The 24,450-nt window shown below is 42.5% G+C and overlaps 1 protein-coding gene across 1 annotated transcript in view; it reads right to left on the reverse strand.

The window, feature by feature from the left end:
• LOC126162004 (brachyurin-like) overlaps nt 1–24,450 on the reverse strand; it is a 70,522-nt gene that overhangs the window by 16,796 nt on the left and 29,276 nt on the right. The window contains exon 5 of the mRNA XM_049918225.1: nt 13,433–13,531. Within this exon, the coding sequence (XP_049774182.1) occupies nt 13,433–13,531 (99 nt within the window). The remainder of the gene's footprint in view (nt 1–13,432; nt 13,532–24,450) is intronic.

Consider the following 24,450-nt stretch of genomic DNA (forward strand, 5'->3'; position numbering starts at 1 on the left):
CAGCAGAAGAAGAATGGGTAGCTTCGAGAGATGAAATAGTGAAGGCAACAGAGGATGAAGTAGGTAAAAAGACGAGAGCTAATAGAAATCCTTGGGTAACAGAAGAGATATTGAATTTAATTGATGTAAGGAGGAAATATAAAAAGGCAGTAAATGGAGCATGCAAAAAGGAATACACATGTCTCAAAAATGAGCAGGAAGAGCAAAATGGCTAAGCAGGGATGGTTAGAGGAGAAATTTAAGGATGTAGAGGCATATATCACTTGGGGTAATATAGATACTGCCTACAGGAAAATTAAAAAGACCTTTGGAGAAAAGAGAACCACTTGTATGAATATCAAGAAACATGGAAACCCAGTTCTAATCAAAGAAGGGAAAGCAGAAAGGTGGAAGGAGTATATAGAGGGCCTATACAACGGCGATTTCAAATATTATGGAAATGGAAGAGGATGTAGATGAAGATGAAATGGGAGATATGATACTGCGTGAAGATTTTGACAGAGCACTGAAAGACCTGAGTCGAAACAATGCTCCGGAAGTAGACAAAATTCCATTAGAACTACTGACAGCCTTGGGAGAGCCAGCCCTGACAAAACTCTACCATCTGGTGAGGAAGATATATGAAACAGGCAAAATACCCTCAGACTCAGGTGTTGACAGATGTGAAAATTATCGAACTATCAGTTCAATAAGCCACGGCTGCAAAATATTAACACGAATTCTTTACAGACGAATGGAAAAACTGGTAGACGCCGACCTCGGGCAAGATCAGTTTGGATTCTGTAGAAGTGTTGGAACACGTGAAGCAATACTGATCTTACGACTTATCTTAGATTACGGAAAGGCAAACCTACGTTTCTAGTATTTGTAGACTTAGGGAAAAGTTTTGACAATATTGACTGGAATTCTTTCAAGTTCTGAAGGTGGTAGGGGTCAAATACAGGTAGCGAAAGGCTATTTACAGTTTTTGCAGAAACTAGATGGCAGTTATAAGAGTCGAGGAGCACGAAAGGGGGTCAGTGGTTGAGAAGGGAGTGAGACAGGGTTGTAGCCTATCCCAGATGTTATTCAATCTATATATTGAGCAAGCAGTAAAGGAAAGGAAAGAAAATTTGGATTAGGAATTAAAATCCATGGAGAAGAAATAACAACTTTGAGGTTTGCCGATGATATTGTAATTATGTCAGAGTGAACAAAGGACCTTGAAGAGCAGTTGAAAGGAATGGACAGTGTCTTGAAAGTAGGATATAAGATGAACATCAACAAAAGCAAAACGAGGATATTGGAATGTAGTCGAATTAAATCAGGTGATGTTGGGGGAATCAGATTAAAAAACGAGACACTTAAAGTAGTAGATGAGTTTTGTTATTTGGACAGCAAAATAACTGATGATGGTCGAAGTAGAGAAGGTATAAAATGTAGACTGGTAATGGCAAGGGAAGCGTTTCTAAATAAGAGAAATTTGTTTACATCGAGTATAGATTTAAGCGTCAGGAAGTCTTTTCTGAAAGTATTTGTATGGAGATTGGCCATGTATGGAAGTGAAACATGGACAACAAATAGTTTAAACAAGAAGAGAATAGAAGGTTTCGAAATGTGGTGCTACAGAAGAATGCTGAAGATTACATTGGTAGATTACGAAACTAATGAGGAGGTACTGAACAGAATTGGGGAGATGAGGAATTTGGGGCACAGCTTGACTAGAAGAAGGGATCGGTTGGTAGGACACGTTGTAAGACATCAATTAGTACTGGAAGGAAATGTGGGGGGTGAAAATCGTAGAAGTGATGAATGCAGTGACCAGATGCAGAAAGATGTAGGTTGCGTTAGTTATTCGGAGATGAAAAAGATGAAAAGGCTTACACAGAATAGAGTAGCATGCAGACCTGCATCAAACCACTCTCTGAACTGAAGACCACAACAATAACAACAGATTGTAGTTCCCCTTCTGACAGACTCTCTACTGTAACATCCAAATGTGCGAGCAAAAGGTACAGACTGCTCAGTGACGACGCATTCGAAATGAAGACAACCGAAGAAACCCTGAAAGCGTGGATTTTCTTTGGAAACAGGTAGAGAGATAAATACAAGGAACCTCAACTTGGAGTTTTAGTTTCATCACGCAAACTGGAAAGGAACGTCAGTTTCGGAATGTGACTGGCAACTATCCTGCTCACAACAGAACAAATTTAAATGGCAGAAAACTTATTGACGTTTGTGATGCGATTGGTCTTATACTTGTGTGTAGGGTTTTTTGACATTTCACGAAAAAGAAAATTCGGCGTTTTCCACAAAAAGATTTTGGGGAATTTCAACTGGGCTACGTCGCAATATCGAAATGCGATGTTAAGGAAATAGAGAAAGTAGAAGTGAGGAAAGGAGGCAGTTTTAACCGATCACTTCCTGCGGCGCGATGTAGCCGCGTGGTCCAAGGCGCCTTGGTTTGCCGTCGGAGGTTCGAGTTCTCCCTCGGGCATTGGTGTGTGTGTGTGTGTGTGTTGTCCTTAGCGTAAGTCACTTTAAGTTAGATCAAGTAGTGTGTAAGACTGGGGACGGATGACCTCAGAAGTTTGGTCCCAAAGGAACTTACCACAAATTTCCAATTTATGACTTACTGACCCGTGTCAGACTTCTATCATTAAATAAGAAAACACTGCCTGAGAATAAAATTATAAGAAACGACGATGAAAAGCCCAGGCTAAGCTAATTTTTAAGAACTGCTATAGCAAAGGAAAACAGAGATCTGGCATGATACCTGAAGAAATACGCACCTACAGAAAAGGAAATAGCAGCTTTACAAAGGAGATGTAAACTTGCTTGGTGGACTGAAGGCTGTCATAAGGCAGTCCGCCTAATAACAGTGGGTTGTAAAACATTGTACGTTGCCAAAACAAGAGATAAGCTCTCAGAATACGAAGAAGTGCTGAAGCAGACAGCAAAAATCCTCTGTAAAAGCCAAAAGTTCAAGAGGGCGATGGGAATGTGGCAGTGAATAATTAAGAAAACTGAAAGACGTTGGCTGTGTAATGATCTTGTGGATGTTGGAGTTCTTATTTGCTTGCTTTCTAAGAAAAAGTCGAGACGAATTCCGCGTTATTCAAGAAACTGTTTTATAGTTTTTTTACCCAGTAATGTTTCAGCACTTTTGTGCCATCTTCAGTGGATTATAGTTTACTTTCTTTCTGAAAAACTGTTGTTTCATATTAATCTCTCCCGTGGATTGTTTGAACTTCTGGTACAAATGTATTTATATTTGTAAAAGGAGCGATTGTTAAGTGTCAAACGTTTTTCATTAGTTCGCATACGGTACAGAGTTGAGACATACACACATCAAAAAAGTTTTGCATCATTCCGGTTCCCAGACCTCCTGAAGACAAACGTTGAGTGTGGATATTGTATCACAGACTTTGACTGTTCAGAGACGTCTGTAAACCCGCCCAAAGATGTAACAACCATGCATGAGCAGCGCCTATTAGACGGAGGAGGTTCGACAGCCGATAAGCTGCAGTCATTCCACCAGGAAGAAGGTACATGGCTCGTGTTGTCTGCAGTTCTACTATGCCTAGACGGTCAACACCGCGGTTCGATCGCGTCCGCTTTGTTACTGAGTGTCAGGAAGGTCCCTCAACAAGGGAAGTGTCCAGGCGTCTCAGAGTGAACCAAAGCGACGTTGTTCGGACATGGAGGAGATACAGAGAGACAGGAACTGTCGATGACATGTCTCGCTCAGGCCACCCAAGGACTACTACTGGATTGGATGACCGCTACCTACCGCTGATGGCGCGGAGGAACCCTGACAGCAACGTCACCATGTTGAATATGCTTTTTGTGCAGCCACAGGACCTTATACACACTGTTCAGCGAGTGCAGTAGGATGGAGGTCCTCTGACAGATAGTGCAACCATATCGGCAGCATATTGGCGAGGCATTCGTCTTCACGGAAGACAGTTCGCGCCCTCATCGTGCACATCTACATCTACATCCATACTCCGCAAGCCACCTGTCGGTGTGTGGCTGAGGGTACCTTGAGTACCTCTATCGGTTCTACCTTCTATTCCAGTCTCGTACTGTTCGTGGAAAGAAGGATTGTCGGTATGCCTCTGTGTGGGCTCTAATCTCTCTGATTTTATCCTCATGGTCTCTTCGCGAGATATACGTAGGAGGGAGCAATACACTGCTTGACTCCTCGGTGAAGGTATGTTCTCGAAACTTCAACAAAAGCCCGTACCGGGCTACTGAAATGTCTCTCCTGCAGAGTCTTCGACTGGAGTTTATCTATAATCTCCGTAACGCTTTCGCGATTACTAAATGATCCTGTAACGAAGCGCGCTGCTCTCCGTTGGATATTTTCTATCTCCTCTATCAACCCTATCTGGTACGGATCCCACACTGCTGAGCAGTATTCAAGCAGCGGGCGAACAAGCGTACTGTAACCTACTTCCTTTGTTTTCGGATTGCATTTCCTTAGGATTCTTCCAATGAATCTCAGTCTGGCATCTGCTTTACCTACGATCAACTTTATAGGATCATTCCATTTTAACTCCTAATGCGTACTCCCAGATAATTTATGATATTAACTGATTCCTGCTATATTGTAGCTAAATGATAAGGGATCTTTCTTTCTATGAATTCGCAGCACATTACACTTGTGAATGACTTCCTTCAAGATAACGACATCGCTCGACTAGAGTGGTGAGCATATCCTCCAGACATGAACCCTATCGGACCTGCCTGGGATTGATTGAAAATGGTTGTTTTTGGACGACGTGACCCACCAACCACTCTAAGGGATCTACGCCGAATCGCCGTTGAGGAGTGGGACAATCTGGACCAACAGTGCCTTGATGAACTTTGTGGATAGTATACCATAACGAATACAGGCACGCATCAATGCGAGTGGACGTGCTATTGGGTATTGTAGGTATTGGTGTATACAGAAATCTGGATCACCACCTGTGTAGGTTTCGCTGCATGGCGGTACAACATGCAATGTATGGTTTTCATGAACAATAACAAGGGAGGGAATGACGTTTATGTTGCTCTCTATTCCAATTTTCTGTGCAGGTTCCAGAACTCTCGGAATCGAGGTGATGCAAAACTTTTTTTGATGTGTGTATATCACAGAGTTAAGACTTCAGGAGTTGTTCATTTACTGTATGCCTAAAGATTTTGGTTTTATGGTAAATTTGAAATAATACAAGTATGTAAATGTGTTTACACACCTCACGCGAAGCTATTATTTGCGTACGGTGGTAGCTTTAAATCTACTATACAATCTACAGCTTTCATCTGCAAACAACGAAACGGCTTTTTATTTTCTTTATTTGTTGTTTATTCCGACTGGGAAATCGATATATATCGAGGTATTTGGCGTGTTGCGGTTTTTCTAAGTGAAGTGGTTTTTACCTCGTTTGTGTCGTATAAAAGAAGTTATTTTTTAACTTAAAGGTGGATCACTGTTGTCAGCTGCAGCGGGACGTTACGCGGAATCAATAGCGACAAGTGTCGTTTCACTTTCGCTCGTCGCCGCTGATTCCGCGTAACATCCCGCTGCAGCTGACAACAGTGATCCACTGATCCCCCTTTATTTTAATAAAATGTTTCACAGCTGCGAATTCTGCGCGATGTCAGTTCTTACGGACATGTCCGAAAGAACAGACACCACGAATCCATATAAGAAGCTATTTCTTTTACTGCTGTCGTTACACATGCATTTTGTATGATTCATTTGCCAAGATCAGAGTTTCTACCACCATTCCACGTTTTATGGCTATATGGTGTTCATTTCTTTTGTGAAGTGTTTCTTTGGGTGCGGCGTGCGTTTTTGACATTTGTGATGCTTATGTCATGTTTGTGTGTATGTGTGTGTGTGTGTGGGGGGGTGTGTGTGTGTGTTTAATTTTACAGCTTGAGCGTATGTGTATGATATACTTTGCCTAAAAGATGAATCACGCTCTCGAAGGAAAGAACTTTATAATGACATAAACACTATCCATCCACAAATACAAATCACCATTGAAACGAAAATAGAACACAGACTTAATGTCTTAAACCTCATCATACCAAGAGAAACAATAAGGCTGAGTTCAAAATTTATATGAAGTCTATAATCTCCAGCGCAATTGTTCAAAACCAATCCAATCACTCCATAACTCACAAAGAAGACAGTTTTAAATATTTATTACACAGACGGAGCACTACATCTATGAACAAACGTGATTACACAGAAGAACTGAACGTAATAAAATAAACTGCACAAGAGAATGGGTACGATGCAAAGCCAACAGACAAAATAAGCAACAAAATACAAAAACAGCGAACACATAATAGACAAAAAAAACACGCACACACACACACACAGAGAGAGAGAGAGAGAGAGAGAGAGAGAGAGAGAGAGAGAGAGAGAGAGGGAGGGAGAGGGAGATAGGTGACACTACTCACATACTGTCAGCAGATAGTAACAAGAGGCACGTAATGACTTACAGCAACATAACTACTCACTGTGTAGGCAATATGCTAAAGAGTCATGAACTCAACAAAGGATACCGAAAAAACAACACAATACAGAACAGACTTGCAAGACATAATACCGGCGCTGATAAATATAGCCAGTCTGGTATATATCGATTAACAAGCAATTACAGTCAATCTACATATGTGGGTCGAACGTGGAGAAATTGTAGAACCAGATATGCAGAACATGATTGCATTCGCAATTGTAGTGATGTTTTAGTGACTTTTGGCTATTGATTACGCCTTTTCTCCAGTCGCCCACGAGAGCAATGACCATTTGGGATCCGTGTGCGGTTGTGCTACAGTCACTAAGTATGGAGCATATACAACCACAAATCCAGACTTTTAACCGATTGCTACCACGGTTACTGCAGAGGCCCAGAACAATTTTAGATTTAGTGTCATACAGGACTGTTTGCACTCCTGCATATGTTTTTAACTACATTATTTTATGACATTGTAACTGGGCAACACAGCTCTTCAGCTGTCTTTGCCGATTCGTCGAAACAGGAATCCGTTGGTTGCTCTGTTGTTTTTCCTGATCGAGTACTTAAGGTCCGGCAGACTCGGGACTTAATTGCCTTCGGCGTGGAATTATATGCGATCTTGCAGGCACTGGAGCAGATGAGACGCTGTTTCAAGTGCTAAATTCCTTGTATATTCAGTTTCTCTGAACGACCTTCATTCTCTACAATGCTTGTTCCCAGCAGTGAAAGTAGTACGGAATATACAAGACACCCTCCTCCAAGTACAGTGGCTGTGGAGGGAGGTGTCTTTGTGCTGGGTACCAAGGCACATGAATGCGGAGAACGAAAGCGCAGATGTAGCAGCGAAGGAGGCATGTCGTGATCCTCAGTTATTTCACTGTGCCGTCCCCTTGCACACTATCGCCTCGCTGTTGAGGTACAGAGTCATGCCGCGATGGGAGTAACTGGAAGTGACAGCTAATATGCTGCGTCTAGTAAAGCGCACTACGCGGCGGTGTTTCAGCCACGAAGACGGGGTGAGCTTCTCCTTGTTCGTCTTCGCGTAGGCCACAGTCCTCTCACGCCTGGCTTCTTGCTCCGGCGCGGCGACCCTCCAGTGTGTGGTGCTTATGGTGTACAGATCACTGTACGCCACATTCTGTTAGACTGTGTTTTATCTTCGGGACAGAGGGCGATGGAAAATTTACCAGTAGTTCTGCCCTCTGTTTTAAGTGACATTGAAACGAATTTGGTTAGAGTTCTAAGGATTTGTAATCTGTCTACCTTGTTTCCGCAAATTTTAGGGAGATGTTATTAATGTGTTAACAGAGGAACGGTTTGGTACTTTATTGTGGCGCTGTTCGTATTGAGAAGTGTTCAGTTATGTTCGAGCACTAGAGACATACTTCTGTTCCTGGCCAGAGTAGGCAAGGAGACTGTAGTCTCCTAAACGATTGCGATAACTGAGTATCTTCAATCATAGGAGTTTTCCGACGCAATAATAAGTCCATTGAGTAGCCGTATTTATTTTATGGACGTCACACTGCATCTCCAAGGCGCCACCAGTCTTCTACGACGCGGAAGATCGACACTTTGCTGATCACTCGGGTGACATTTGCGCATCGAACAAGAGGGAAAAGTAAATTCACACACATGCAGTCCCACTAATTCGTCTGTGAGTTTTTCGTTGTATACGCCAGCTTAGGTGGTGGTTAGAACTAACAAAAGGGTTGCAATATCAACCTTTGCAGTGTTCTTAACGAACATAACAGGGGACGCGTTTTGACCGCTAGGTGTTGTGCCAGTCTTGGATAGGGTAAATAGTAGGATTTATAATTGTATATTTGTTAGGATTTCATGTTGTGTGTTTTACACTTTCATTTTTATTTTATAGTTAAACATTCATTAATAGAATTATCTTAAACTAGGTTTTGTCCTTATTCTCACTCTGAATACACTAGACAAGGAATAGATATATATGGAACGGTCAATTAAATTAATTTTTCATGCCAAGAATACCTCAGTGTTGTTGCGAAAAACAAAGCCAGAGTCAGATAGCTATGAATGCACTACTAACGCCATTGATGGCATCTTGCAAAATAACCCACACAAGTGGTCAACTTATAACAGCTTTTCAGAAAGAAAACAAACGACCCACATCTTATATTGCATGCAGTAATATTTTTCTATTATCTTTTCTATGGATGATGAATACAATGTAAGTTCTAAGGACAAAAAGATATTTTGTATGTGACATAACGACAGTTCAACAATTTTAGAATTTTTTCCTTTATTTGTACTGTGAAACCTTGCTTCTTGTCAAATTTCATGTTTCTAGGTCAACGGGAAGTACCCCTAAGGTTTTGATTAGTGAGTCTACGAGTATTAAATCTATGACATAAATGGTCGCATATTTCGATTTCTTTGACTTGCAAGTTTAAATGTTTTACACCGCTGACGGACCGTAGATCTTAATATGTGACATAAATTTCAACTTGATTCATCTATCCGTTCCAGACAAAAATGTATCTTAGGAGTCGTAACGACAGACAGACAACAAAACAATTCTATAAGGATTCCGCTTTTACAGACTGATGAATGAAACCCTAGAAAAGATAGGAAAAAGCGTGTCACCCCACCCAAAGGATTACTAGGGGACGTCTTAGTTCCACAGTTTTTTTTTATCAAGATAATAAGTCATATCGCCCGATGAACCATGTACCATCGGTGGGGTGACATGCATTCCTCAGCGATACAGATAGCCGTACCGCAGGTGCAACCACAACGGAGGAGTATCTGTTGAGAAGCCAGACAAATGTTTGGTTCCTGAAGAGGGGCAGTAGTCTTTTCAGTAGTTGCAGGGGCAACAGTCTGGATGATTGACCGATCTGGCACTGTAATATCAACCTAAACGGTCTTGCTGTGCTGGTACTGCGAACGGCTGTGATATTTCCCGGGCTCATGCAGCTCTGGTAAAATATTCCAGAGGTAAAATAGTCGCTCATTCGGATCTCCGGGAAAGGACTGCTCAGAAGGATGTCACCGGATCGGTGCGTGGAATGTCAGAGCGCTTAATCGGAAACTTTAAGAAGGGAAATGAATCAATTCAACTTAGATATAGTGGGAATTAATGAAGTTCGGTGACAGGAGGTACAAGAATTCTGGTGCGGTGAATACGGGTTTATAAATACTAAGAGAAATATGGGTAATGCAGGAGTGGGTTTCACAATGAATAAGATAACAGGAATTCGGCTAAGCTACTATGAACAGCATAGTGAACGCATTATCGTATCCAAGATAGACAAGAAGCCCTCACCCACCACTGTAGAACTTGTTTATATCTCAACTAGCTAAGCAGAAGATGAAGAAATTGAGAAACGTATGACGAGATAAAAGAAGTTATTCAGATAGTTAAGAAAGACGAAAATTTAATAGTGATGGGGGACTGGAAATCCAAAGCAGGAAGCTAAGGAAAAATAGCAGGTGAATATCGACTGGGGAAAAGGAATGAAAGAGGATGCCGCTTGGTAGAGTTTTGTACAGGGCATAATTTAATCGTCGCTGAAACTTGTTTTAAGAATCACAAAAGAATATTGTTTACGTGGGAGAGACCTGGAATACCGCAAGGTTTCAGATTGATTATATAGTGATAAGACAGATTTAGGAATCAGGTTTTAATCTGTAAATCATTTCCAGGGGCAGATGTAGACTCTGACCACAATATATTGGTTACTATCTGTAGAATAAAAGTGAAGGTATTGGAAAAAGGTAGGAAATTAAGGAGATGGGACCTGAATAAGTTGAAAAAAACCAAAGGTTGCTGAGAGTTTCAGAGGGAGTATTAGGCGACGGATGACTAGATCAGAGGAAAGGAATACAGAAGAAGACGAAAGGATAACTTTAAGAGATGAAATAGCAGCAGAGAATCAAATACGTAAAAAGACAAGCCCTAGTGAAATACATGGATCACACAAGAGATTTTGAATATAATTGATGAAGAAGAAAATATAAAAATTCAGCAAATGAAGAAGGCGAAAGGGAATACAAAACTCTAAAATATCAGATTGGCAGGAAGTGCAAAATGGCTAATCAGGTATGGCTAGAGGATAGATGTAAGTATTTAGAAGCGTATTTCTTTACGGGAAAAATAGATACCGTCTACAGGAAAGTTAAAGAGTCCATTATAGATAAAAAGTAGCAGCCGTTCGAATATCAAGAGTTCAGATGGGAAACTAGTGCTAAGCATAAAAGGGAAAGCTGGAAGATTGGTGGGGTACATAGAAGATCTGTAAAAGGGAGATAAACTTGAAACCAATGTTACAGAAATGGAAGTGGACGTAGTTGAAGATGAGATGGGAGATATGATACTGCGAGAACTTAACACAGCTCTGAAAGCCCTAAGTCGAAACAAGACCCCGGGAGTAGACGATATTCCGTCAGAACTTGTGATAGCCTTGGGACAGTCATCCATTAAAAAACTCTTCTATCTAGTGTTAAAGATGCAGGAGACAGATGAAATACCCTCAGACTTCAAGAAGAATGTAATTTGAGAGAAAGCAATTACTAACAGGTGTGAGAATAACTGAACTATCAGTTTGATGCCATGGCTGCAAAATACTAACTTGAATTCTTTACACAATAATGGAAAAACTGGTGGAAGCTGGCCTCGGAAAAGATCAGTTTGGATCCCGGAGAAATGTAGGAACACGCGACGCAATACTGACCCTGTGACTTACAAGAAAGGTTAAGGAAAGACGAACCTAAGATTGTAGTATTTGTAGACTGAGACAAAGCTTTTGACGACATTGACTCGAATACTCTCTTTGAAATTCTGCAGGTAGCAGGGATAAAATACTGGGAGCGAAAGGCTATTTACAACAGAAAACAGAAGGCAGTAATAAGGGTCGAGGGGCATGAAAGGGTAGCAATGGTTGAGAAGGCAGTGAGGCAGATTTTTAGCCTATCCCCGACGTTATTCAATCTGTATATTGAGCAAGCAGTAAAGGAAATAAAAGAAAAAATTTGGAGTAGGAATTAATATCCAGGCAGAAGAAATAAAGGCCATCAGGTTTGCCAGTAACATTATAATTCTGTCAGAGACAGCAAATTCCTTGGATGAACAGTTGAACGGATTTGGACATTCTCTTGAAAGGAGGATATAAAATGAACATCAAGAAAAGCAAAACAAGGTTAATGAAATGTAGTCGAATTAAATCATGTGATGCTAAGGGAATTAGATTAATACATGAGTTTTGCTATTTGAGCAGCAAAATAACTGAAGAATGCAGAAGCAAAGAGGATATTAAGTGTAGACTGGAAATGCCGAGAACAGGATTTATGAAGAAGAGATATGTATTAACATCGAATATAGATTTAAATATCAGAAAGCCTTTTCTGAAAGTATTTGTCTGGAGTGTAGCGATGTGTGGAAATGAATCATGGACGATAAACAGTTCACACCCATGCCCGAGGGAGGACTCGAACCTCCGCCGGGACCAGCCACGCAGTGCATGACTGCAGCGCCTTATACCGCTCAGCTAATCCCGCGCGGCTCTGAGACATCAAGGGATCACCAATTTAGTATTGGAGGGAAGTGTGGAGGATAAAAATCGTAGAGGGAGACCCAATGATGAATAGAGCAAGCAGATTCAGAAGGATGTAGGTTGCAGTAGTTGTTCGGAGGTGAAGATACTTGCACAGTATAGAGTAGCATGGAGAGCTGCATCAAACCAGTGTTGCCACTGAAGACTAAAACAACAATAAGTCACCTTTAATGGAATTTTCTCGAAGCGTTTCGAAGTTAAGCATTCGATGTCAATTTTGGCTAGTGCTACCTCTACCTCTAGGAGTCAACTGTCACTGGAAATGTCACCATTCGGAAATCCCGAAAGCTATGGACTAGAAACTAACATAGCGCGTTTTCGTTTTTTTTTTTTTAATGTCGTTCCCTTAACCACCTAAGACTCTACTCTAGGGGTATCTTACCCCACAGCAAAATCTTCTAAATGATAAATCACATGTAGCAAATCTGATTTGAACTTTTTACGGACGATCCAGTGCTAAGCATATGTCTTCATATTCAGACGGTAGTTGTCTCGTTGTACTAACTCATATGTATCAAGTCTTTGTAAAGCATTGCAGGCCTTCCAGACCTATGGTCGAACAGGATACATGCGCAGTATGCGACGTATCTCGTAGGACAAGACTGTCATCCACGAACCTCATAAATGGCACCTTTATATTCTTAATTTTATCTTGCATTGAGGTTCGTCTTTCCCTTATACCACAAAAAATTATGCTGCAGTGTTAATGAGCTGTAGCTCTCTTTTACAAAATATTTAACTTCAGTTAGCTTTATTCGGTTTCGACAGATATTATACTTAAGCGTCTCTCCTGTATTGCATTTCGTTATCTACATAATTCTGAATATCTTATTCCAGCTTTCACATATAATGATTTTTTAAAGATGGGTATTCAAATGTAAATTTCGAATAGCTCGTGACTATCTATCACTACCTGATGGACATTGTTTTCTATTCTTCTCTGGATGCATCCAGTCGGCAATTTATAAGTTTCCCATGCCTTGTTAATCATGTGGTAGCTTTTAGCGTTATCTTCTTTTAATTTCTGCCGCAGTATGATTACATTGCTTTCCTGGAAGCCTGTCGGCGCGTTTCATATCTCATGCCCCACTGATTTTAGTGATCCAGAAGATACTTCCATAAAACTGTTGCGTTGAGCAGATTACTCAGTTTACATAAAGTTTACTCAGATCGTGGAAAATTTGACGTATTGTATGACATGAGACAACCTATACAATAAATGTAGACTCACATGTTGAAACGTATTACCTCTAACAACATTCGATACCCTTACACCAACTTTCAGGATGAGACGGAATCAATAAAAATTTTAAAAAGTAGTCACCACCTACGTAGAACGCGTGTACTTACTGTCGGTAGTGAGGCCCCAGCCGCTGACCGTAGCGATCTGGCCTTCGAAGCTGTTGCCTGCCTGTGAGCGAGAAGGCAGGTTCACCAGTCCGATGTAATCTGCAAAAATAGAAACATATTTTTATATTTCTCGTTATATCCCTGGAACAATCAAGACGTAGGACTCTCTCGAAGAATGAAGTCACAGAAGAAATGAAAATTATCTCTGAACTACGATTCTAGTAATCAAGATACATATGGACGCATTTAGAACGTAAATGAACGGACGTCTCTATAACATAGTTGATCGGGATAATTAAGATGACTTCGAAAATATGAGCACTCTACCTACAGTTTCTGAAAAGCCAGGTGTTTTATCGGTAAAATTAAGACAGTTACGTGCGAACCATCGTGTGCCGTCCCTATCTGTTTGTAGAGAACTGCTTTTGCCGAAAATTTACCACTGCATTTCCTCAGATATTACCAGTGAATCACAGAACATTATCAACAAAGACAAACGATGCCCGCAATGGACATTCGTGTTGGTATTTCTAATTATAGATCTTACTGCTAAAAAACAACATAAATATTTCGTTCAAATAAGTAGCTTCATGTTTAGAGAAATTTTGTATAAATGACTTGGCTCAGATAAATAATGCAAAAATCTACGCATGGAAAAGCATTCCAACAAGCAAGAAATTAAGCTAAAAATGGCCGTGGAGGAACTATTCAAATAGGGAAGCCGAAACTAATTTTACTGTTAAATTATATTGAAAATGAGCCAATTAAATAGGCTGAAATATACATTATGCTCTCTATAAGGGTAGGTAATAATTATCAGAAGATGATGAATGAGAAATCCACGATAATTTATTATTATACAAATCGATTCTCGACTGTTACTCTACTGTCAGGTACATGCGTAAATACGAGTGGTTGTGAAATTATTGCAAGGTCAAATATTTGAAGTGTGGTGTATTCAGCGAATATCTAAGTTTGTTTTGAAATATGACAGTTGGTAAGATATGATTTAGGACGAAAACCAGAGCAGTTTTTCAGTAAAATGCGATGTAAGACTATTTAACTTAGGTTAAATATGTGACAAACGAAATGATAAACTACATGAAAAATTATATCAATTGTTCTAGTTGCACAAAATATATATCCATAATTACTTCAGGCTTCGGAATACGTTTTGTTAAATACTGCCATCAGAGAGCAAGTAATGGTCCCCCTGCAGCGTTTTGTCTCATCCCACTCCATTGATCGGAGACAAGCAGCAGTCGCACTAGGGAATTCTTATCTCATTTGTAGGCTGCCATTAACACCACAATACAAATGGCTCAGTTTTTGAGTGGTGTCATGACCGGGTATCGTGGACTGCTGATGAATGACGCCTCATTATGTTCAGCGTCGCATTGTGGTCATCCACTACCCAAGACAACCATTGCCGGTGAGTATGATTTTGACCTGGGCAGGGGACCCATTCTTCCAACATACTGGGGAACAAAGTGGTTTTACTTCTGGGGTCATGATGTGGGGAGCAATTGCCTATGATTTCAGGACACATTTGGTAGTGCTCGAGCGAACTCTGGCGGCAGAACAGTACGCCACGGACATGTGTTACCCCTGATGTGACCTTATCGTGATACTCTTTCTTGCAACAGGACAATGCTCGTTCATACATAGCCCGTATCTCTATGAACTATCTCCGTGATGTTGAGGTACTACCGCGACCACCAATATCCCCAGATATTCCCCCGATAGAACAAGTATGGGACAAGCTCGGACGTCCACTCCGACGCAGTGGATATCAAGGACGAGTTACACTATGTGATCAAAAGTATCCGGACACCCCCATAAACATACGTTTTTCATATTATGTGCATTGTGCTGCCACATATTGCCAGGTACTCCATATGAGCTACCTCAGTAGTCATTAGACATCGTGATAGAGCAGAATGGGGCGCTCTGCGGAACACGGACTTCGGACGTGGTCAGGTGATTGGATGTCACTTGTGTCATACGTCTGCACGCGAGATTTCCACGCTCCTAAACATCCCTAGGTCCACTGTTTCCGATGTGATAGCGAAGTGGAAACGTCAAGGGACACGTACAGCACAAAAGCGAACAGGCCGACCTCGTCTACTGACTGACAGAGACCGCCGACAGTTGAAGAGGATCGTAACGTGTAATAGGCAGACCATACACAGAAATTCCAAACTGCATTAGGATCCACTGCAAGTACTATGACAGTTAGCTGAGAGGCGAGAAAACTTGGATTTCATGGTCGAGCGGCTGTTCATAAGCCACACATCACGCCGGTAAATGCCAAACGACGCCTCACTTGGTGTAAAGAGCGTAAACATTGGACGAATGAACAGTGAAGAAACGTTGTGTAGAATGGCGAATCACAGTACACAATGTGGCGACCCTATGGCAGGGTGTGAGTATGGCGAATGCCCGGTGAACGTCATGTGACAGCGTATGTAGTGCCAACAGTAAAATTTGGAGGCGGTTGTATTAAAGTGTGGTCGTGTTTTTCATGGAGGGGGCTTGCACCCCTTGTTGTTTTGCTTGTCACTATCACAACACAGGCCGACATTGATGTTTTAAGCACCTTCTTGCTTCCCACTGTTGAAGAGCAATTCGGGGAAGGCGATTGCGTCTATCAACACGATCGAGCACCTGTTCACAATGCACAGCCTGTGGCAGAGTGGTTACACGACAATAACATCCCTGTAAAGGACAGGCCTGCACAGGGTCCTGACCTTTGGGATGTTTGGGAACGCCGACTTCGTGCCAGACCACACCGACCGACATCGATACCTCTACTCAGTGCAGCACACCGTGAGGAATGGGCTGCCATTCCGCAAGAAACTCTCCAGCACCTGACTGAACGTTTTCCTGCGAGAGTGGAAGCTGTCATCAAGGCTAAGAGTGGGCTAGCACCATACTGAATTCCAGCATTACCGATGGAGGGCGCCACGAACTTCTAAGTCATTTTCAGCGAGGTGTTCGGGTACTTTTGATCACGTAGTGTACATCAGTTATGGGGCAGCTTACCCCAGGGGAGGATACCACGGCTTCCCAAATGAATGAGAGCGTTCAACCAGGCCAGGGTGGACGCAGCGTCATACTGTTACGTAGCCTCGTACTTTTTGACTATTTTGTAATCACCGAAATAACGTCACAGACTCTCTCGATCCGTGAAGTTTCATGTCGTTTGCTGCTCTCCTTCTGGGTGCTTCACCTTTTTTTGTCAGGCAGTGTAATAAATACTATAGAATATCACATCAGTGTAGAACGTTATTTCATTTATAATGTGTAAAATCGTCGTGTCCTGATACAGGGCAGAGGGAAGGCCGGGAGTTTAAGGTCAGTCTGCAATTTCCGAGCGAATGCAGTAAGACAAATTACCTGTGAAAGCAGGTTGATGCCTTGGATCAGCGCCAAACTCTATCACAGGGCATCTACGAGAGACGCTTATTTTGGAGCTCGACAGGATACTTGCAGCGGGAGATTAATGGAAGTCAGGAGTCTTATTAGCACTATTTATTTGCGATCATATTAACTACTACACGAAGACTAATTCTAAAGATTAGAAGAAGCAAAGGAGGAATTTACTTGCACAATAGGAGGGAGGGGGGGGGATGCTAAAGCAACTAGGGAACAAAAGCAGCACGTCAAGTACAAACTTGAGAGCAGCACCCCAAGTGAGAGAAATACGACATGTCGGAGCTTATCGGGGTTGGGAACGAAGTTTTTCGCGACGGAACTTATATGTAAAACATTTTAGGTATTCTTGCCGCGGCAAGAGTACCGAGAATGTTTTACTTATCGGGGTTGGCCACGAGCGGCACGGAGTCGGCACCCTAGCGATTTCAATGAAAACTCTCTCTTAGTACAAAAACAAAGGTTTTTAAAGAATCGTGGAGGAGCAACATTTCTATCTTCCTATAGTCGACTTGCCAATCCACCGGGTTAACAAGCTTTAGTCGTTCAGCAGCTCCAGGACGCCTCTGGCCAATCACATTTAGATCTCTCCTCTACTCCTACACGATAGGTAGGTGGAGGGGGAGAGAGGGAGAGGGTTTTAAGGGCGCACGACGGCAAGGTCTTCAGCGCCAACTCAGTAACAGATCGAGACGGGTGTCAAGAAAAGACTCAGAACAATAAGATTAAACAGAACATAAGACACAGGAAAAAACCTTGGAAAACTATGTGCCTACCCACACCGAAGCGAGGGGCGAAACATGCCGGCAGCAGTAAAACTTGGACAACTCAGGAAGAAAGTGGTAGAGGGAGCTAAAACAATAGAGCAGATGGAAGTGGCTGGCTGACCGCAAGGAGAAGGGGAGGAGCCAGCCATTGTGCAATACACTAAAACCACCAGCCTAAAAGTTTAGGCCAGAGACCAGAACCATCACAAAACTTTGAAACCCTAGACACACACGTCTCATCATTAGCTAAAACACAGGGCAGATCCCCATCAACTTGTGCTTCTGCCCTTGCATCATGGTATAACAGGCAGTCTGTTAAAATGTGCCGGAAAGAGATGTGCACGCCACAACCATCACAAATCGGGGGATCCTCCCGCCGTAATAGAAAGCTATGTGTGAGAGGGCAGTGCCCAATCTGAAGACGCGTGAGGGTCACTTCCTCCCGCCTGAGCAACAGGCAGGAGGAACGCCATGGCCGAGTTGTTGACTTCACCAACCGCAATTTATTGGCTGTCACCGCCAGCCATTCTTCCTCCCTCAACTCCATGCACTGCTTGTGGAGTGCAGAAATTACACACTGCAAGGGAATGGGACACTGGACCACATCCTGCTCTCTGCAGGCCTCCTTGGCAGCCCGATCGGCCTGTTCATTGCCCCATACACCTACATGACCAGGCACCCAGCAGGAGGACACCTCCTTACCCCGCCGTTGGAGCAAGTACAGCTGGTCATATATCAGCTGGACCATCTCCTCAGTTGGGTACAGATTCTGCATCTATTGTTAGGCACTAAGACAATCGGAGCAGAGGAGAAATCGATTGCCCCGAACACGATTCATCTGCTCCAGTGCCTTCAGGATCGCGTGGAGCTCCGCTGCGAAAACGGTATATTCATCAGGGAGGCGAATCCGGGTAACATGATCAGGGTACAGAACAACCAATGAAATTCTCCTGTTTGGAGCCATCAGTGTAAACGACGGTAAAACCGTGATGCGCATCTAAAATGTTAAAAAAGTGAGATTGGAATGTAAAATCTGGTGTACTATCATTCTTAAAATTAGTCAAATCTAAAATCAGTCTGGGTCTCCGGAGGAGCCAAGGTGGAAATCTGCTCCAACCGCGACGGAAAACTTGAAGACCAGCCATATGCATCGCAGAGAGGCAATCCTGTGCGCGAATCCCATAGGGCCGCGTCGCTAGTTGCCGGTTGTGAAATAGCCGTGCCAGAGGAAGCTGAGCAACGGTATGGTATGCAGGTGTGTATGGTGTGGACAAAGTTTTATACGCCTGGCGCACCGTAAGTAGCCGCCGCCGCATATGAAGCGGCGGTTCACCAGCCTCTGCACAGAGGCTTGGTATGGGTCTAGTTCTGAATGCCCCAGTGGCCAACCGAAGCCCTTCATGGTGCACAACGTCCAACATCTTTAAGTAAGAAGGACTCGCAGACCCATACACCGTGCACCCATAATCGAGCCGAGATCGCACAAATGCCCTGTAAAACTGGAGCGCCGGCCGAAGTTGCCGAGCTGCTATAGGCGCTTCAGTCTGGAGCCGTGCGACCGCTACGGTCGCAGGTTCGAATCCTGCCCCGGGCATGGATGTGTGTGATGTCCTTAGCTTAGTTAGGTTTAAGTAGTTCTAAGTTCTAGGGGACTGATGACCTCAGAAGTTAAGTCCCATAGTGCTCAGAGCCATTTAAACCATTTTTAAAACTGGATCAAACAAGTCCTGTCGGCTCCCCATGTACTGTGGCTAAGACATTTTAAAATACTTAAAGCCGTAAGTGACCGTCGTTTCAAGTCTTTAAGGTGAAGTAACCATGTAAGCTTCGAGTCAAAAATGAGCCCCAGAAATCTCACTGTGTCTTTAAAAGCGAGGACAGTGTCCCTTATCCTCAACTCAGGAAAGGTTAAAATTGAACGAGAACGGTGAAAAACAACACACACGGACTTCTCGGTGGAAAACTTAAAACCACTCTACTGCGCCCAGTCATCCAAACGTCTTAGAGTAAGTTGCAACTGACGCGTTGTCGTTGCAAGGCTTGAAGAAGAGCAAAACAAAGAGAAATCACCCACAAACAAGGAACACTGGACAGGACTTTTCACTATGGAGGTAATGCTATTAATAGCGATGGAAAAGACAGTCACACTTAAAACGCTACCCTGAGGGACACCGTTCTCCTGTTCAAAGCGGTCAGACAGGACGTCACCAATTCGGTATCTAAAATATCGTGGCGAGAGGAAATACTGAATAAAAAGAGGAAGACAACGACGAAAACCCCATTCGTGAAGCTGCTCCAGGGTGAGTCGCCTCCAAGTGGTATCGTAGGCCTTCTCGATGTCAAAAAATACACCTAAACGGCAGATGATGATGGCGTAGGAAAGCTTGTTGTATAGCCGCCTTCAGGAGGGCAAGGTTATCGAAGGTGGAGCGAAACCTCCTGTACCCACACTGAAAGCGACTGAGGAGTTGCCAGGATTCTAACATCCAGACAAGGTGGCGGTTGACCATCCGCTCCAAGGTGTTTCCCATGCAACTAGTGAGGGCAACACTACGGTAGCCACTCGGGTTCGTGCGGTCTTTCCCAGGTTTTAAAAAAGGAATTAAAACTGCCACACGCCACGAGTCAGGAAAGTGACCTGACGCCCAAACAGCATTAAAAAGTGCGAGGAGGATTTCTTTGTTGGGCCTTGTGAGGTGCCGTAGCATACTGTAATGGATCCTGTCGTGACCAGGGGATGTGTCACGAGCTGCAGACATTGCAGAATCCAGCTCCCACATAGAAAATGTGCAGTTGTAAACTTAACGAGAGGTGGACTGGAAGTCCAGACTACACCTCTCAACAACCGATCTGTGGCGCTGGAAACCCGGATCCTGACTGATTGTTGCAGTAATCATGGCAAAATACGATGCCATAGTGTGGGCAATGTCTCGCGGATCCGTGTGGAGAGTGCCGTTAACCATTACAGAAGTTTGGGGCACCTGCCTCCTGTCCCAGAAATTCTCCTGATGGTCCCTCTCACAATGGAACTTTTGGCGGAACGATTAATGGTGTTCAGGAACTGTTGCCACGACCTCTTCTACAGTGGCGCCTTACGACAGCGTCTAGGTGGTGGATTGAGTTACCACTTAATTCTCTGAAGTGAAACTACTCCCCTGAGACAGCTGCAATTTGTAATAGTGTTACTATTTATCTCCGGAAACCTAAATTTTACCACTTTTGCTTGTTCTCCACGTTTTATCTCTGATTACCTGTCTTAGAATGCCCTTGATGGCTACAAATAACATTGCAGATGGATCTCATAAGCGATCCTTATTTGTCATCGGAATAAGTTTAAAACCATTATGTTTTAAAAATGTACGGCCACGAAATAAACGTGGGTGCTAACTGATACGTTTACCGACTGGATTCTCAAATTCAGTTTACGAGAAAAGCATTAAGTGTGATTATTATTGATAATTTTCCGCAACGCCGCAATATTAAATTAAAATCTATGAAGCATACAAATCTCCCTATGGACACCACAAATGTATTGCAACCGTGAGATCCACGTATCATACAAAGCTTGAAATTTCACTACCAAAAGAACTTACTTGCAATCGTAGGAAATCGAAGCACACGGGGATTTCTCCCCAGTCTTTTAGATGCATTACATATGTTGCTATTACGTACGTTGCGTACTGTATGGAAGTTAGTGGCGCCAGTGACATTTAATGAAACGTTTGGGAAAGTTTTTACATTATTGGACGGTTCTACACTATTGTCATTACACTTACCTACACTCTATAAATACACAACGACACACCTCCCACATTTCCGCGAGAGAAGGGGCCAAAGTGCGCCGAAGAATAACACCCTTTCCGACAACGGCTGTACCCACCCTCTGGGATGTCACAACCAAAAATGCCATACGATACTTATTTTACCGGGCGAATTTGTTGCAGTCCATGAGGACCTTGTTTTCCTACTGTTAGTCGCGGAAATACGACGCCCGTCCTGCGTGCATCCCCAGCCCTCTAACTCCTAACACTAACCAATAACCCTGGGTTCGGTGTGGGGCGCCGGAGGGGTGAAGTGGACTGCGGCATTCGTCGTGGGGTTGTGGACCACTGCGGCTGCGGCGGGCACGGAGCCTCTCCGTCGTTTCTAGGTCCCCGATTCACATACAATACAATACATACAATACTAACCAGTGTTACATTAGAGCCAACAAAATGTAAGAAATTTGACATCGGAAGTCTCATGACACCTTCAGAAATTGCAGCACATTGAAATACCCACCGCTCAGCTAAATCATTCAACGCACTGTGAAAGATTGCTACAATACCGCCAAAACAACTCTTATTTTAGTATTTCTTAAGTATTTTATACGACGACGCGGCAGTGCACCAAAAAGGATTTTAAATGGACGACGACGAATATGACGATTGAATAAACACTGCAGTTTCTGTCCCCAGTACATAAAAATGCGGAACACCATTCAAAACACTCGCAGCTATTTACATGCTCATTCGAATGGAGACGTGAATAAAATTCTGGACGATATCGAACAGTTTGTCGAAAACTTTTTGTTTGAAAAGACACTGCAAAATTCAACAACAGATTTACAGATTTTTTTAAGAAAAACGAAAATGTATTGCTTATGGACTTCCGGTCTTCAGTTTTTACGTACAAGAGTAAATGTCGGCAGGGGATCTAATTCTCTAACAAAATTTGACGAGATCGAAACTACAGCATTATTAGACTTTTCTGCGTACACCACTTAACAGGAAATTCTATTAACACTAAGAACAATTTCGATCGCCTCAGTTTCGTGTTAAGAATTTTTCATCATACTCTTCTTAAAAAATGTCATTGTCCTTTCTAAAGTGCTCAGAACTAGTTAAATTTATCATACGTTCCCTGGCACAAGTAAATATATAATTTGTGAATGCCCATTTCAACAGAGAAAAGCATTTTTGATTTGAATTTAAATTTTATGTTTATTCGTAAAAGTTCAGTTTAGCAGTTACTTTCTGTTTTCAGCATTTGGTCACAGCTCTATTTTCGCACCATTTAAAACATTAGCTCACTGGGAAAATAATTTTTGTATGCGCTATTGAGGGTGCAAGTTGTCAAGCTGTTTGGCAGGATGTAAGGTCTGACTACTCTGGATATGTTTCAGCGCGCAGCACACGAACTGAACAGTTTCTTCTGTTTGCCAGACCATAACAAAACATTGTGTCTGCCATTCCCTGTGTGTAGCAATTAGCTTACATTGTGATGGCAAGTGCGAAAATAAAACTTTTTTTTCTTTTTTCTTAGTCATAAGTCTTCTGACTGGTTTGATGCTGCCCGCCACGAAATTCCTCTCCTGTCCCAAACTCTTTATCTCAGCGTAGCACCTGCAACCTACGTTCTTAATTATTTGCTGAATGTTTCCAATCTCTGTCTTCCTCTACAGTTTTTGCCCTGTACAGCTCCCTCTAGTACCATGGAAATCATTCCAAGATGTCTTAACGGATGTCCTATCATCCTAGCCCTTCTCCTTGCCAGTGTTTTCCACATATCCCTTTCCTCTCAGATTCTGCGCAGATTCTCTTCATTCCTCATTTCATGTCCACCTAATTATCAATATTCGTCGGTAGCATCACATCTGAAACGCTTCGATTTTCTTATGTTGCAGTTTTCCTACAGCCCATGTTTCACTACCACACAGTGCTGTGCTCCAAATGTACATTCTCACAAATTTATTCCTAAAAGTGAGGCTAATGTTAGATACTAGCAGACTTCTGTTGGCCAGGAACGCTCTTTTCGCCATTGTAAGTCTGCTTTGATGTTCTCCTTGCTCCGACCGTCATGGGTTGTTTTGCTGCCTAGGCAGCAGAATTCCTTTACCTCATCTGCTTCGTGACCATCAATCCTCATGTTTAGTTTCTTGGAGTTCTTATTTTTGCTACTTTCTTCGATTTACTCGCAATCCATATCCTATAGTCATTAGACAGTCATTCCATTCAGCAGATCATGTAATTCTTCTTCACTTTCATATAGGATTACAATGTCATCAGCGAATCGTATCATCATATCCTTTCACCTTGAATTTCAATTCCACTCTTGAAACTATCTTTTCTTTCCATCACTGCTTCTTCGATGTATAGATTGAACAGTAGGGGCGAAAGACTAGATCCCTAGGATACACCCTTTTTAATCCGAGCACTTCGTTCTTGGTCCTCAATTCTTATTATTCTTTCTTGGCTGTTGTACAAGTTGTACATTACTCGTTTTTCTCTATAGCTTATCCCTATTTTATCATCATTTCGAACATCTTGCGCCATTTGACATTGTCGAAAGCTTTTTACAAATCGACAAATGCTATGAACGTTTCTTGATTTTTCTTTAGTCTTGCTTTCATGATCAACCGCAAAGTCAGAACTGCCTCTCTGATGCCTTTATCTTTCCTAAAGCGAAACTGATCGTCATGTAACACACCCTCAGTTTTTATCACCGACAAGTAAGTCGTCCATTATGATAATATACAGAATGATGGAAAAGAAAATAGAAGGTAAAACTGCAATGTAATAAAAATATTTGACAGTCTAATCACAACACAGCCTGGTTCCAGCAAAACTAATGTATGCTCAACACTTACCCAGAACTCTGAATACCGTTTACACTAACAACACTAACAAATGTTTACTGCACACTGTATCCACGGACAGTAACAAAGGAGTCTGTCCTCATTTGCTCATTGCATTCCATACGTTATTTGTAGTAACAAAGAGCTTGCAGAGATGTGTTTCACACTAGCGAAGATAAGCAAATGGTCATAGCACTTAA

Source organism: Schistocerca cancellata, chromosome 2, assembly GCF_023864275.1.
Source record: "Schistocerca cancellata isolate TAMUIC-IGC-003103 chromosome 2, iqSchCanc2.1, whole genome shotgun sequence".
Taxonomy (NCBI): Eukaryota; Metazoa; Arthropoda; class Insecta; order Orthoptera; family Acrididae; genus Schistocerca; species Schistocerca cancellata.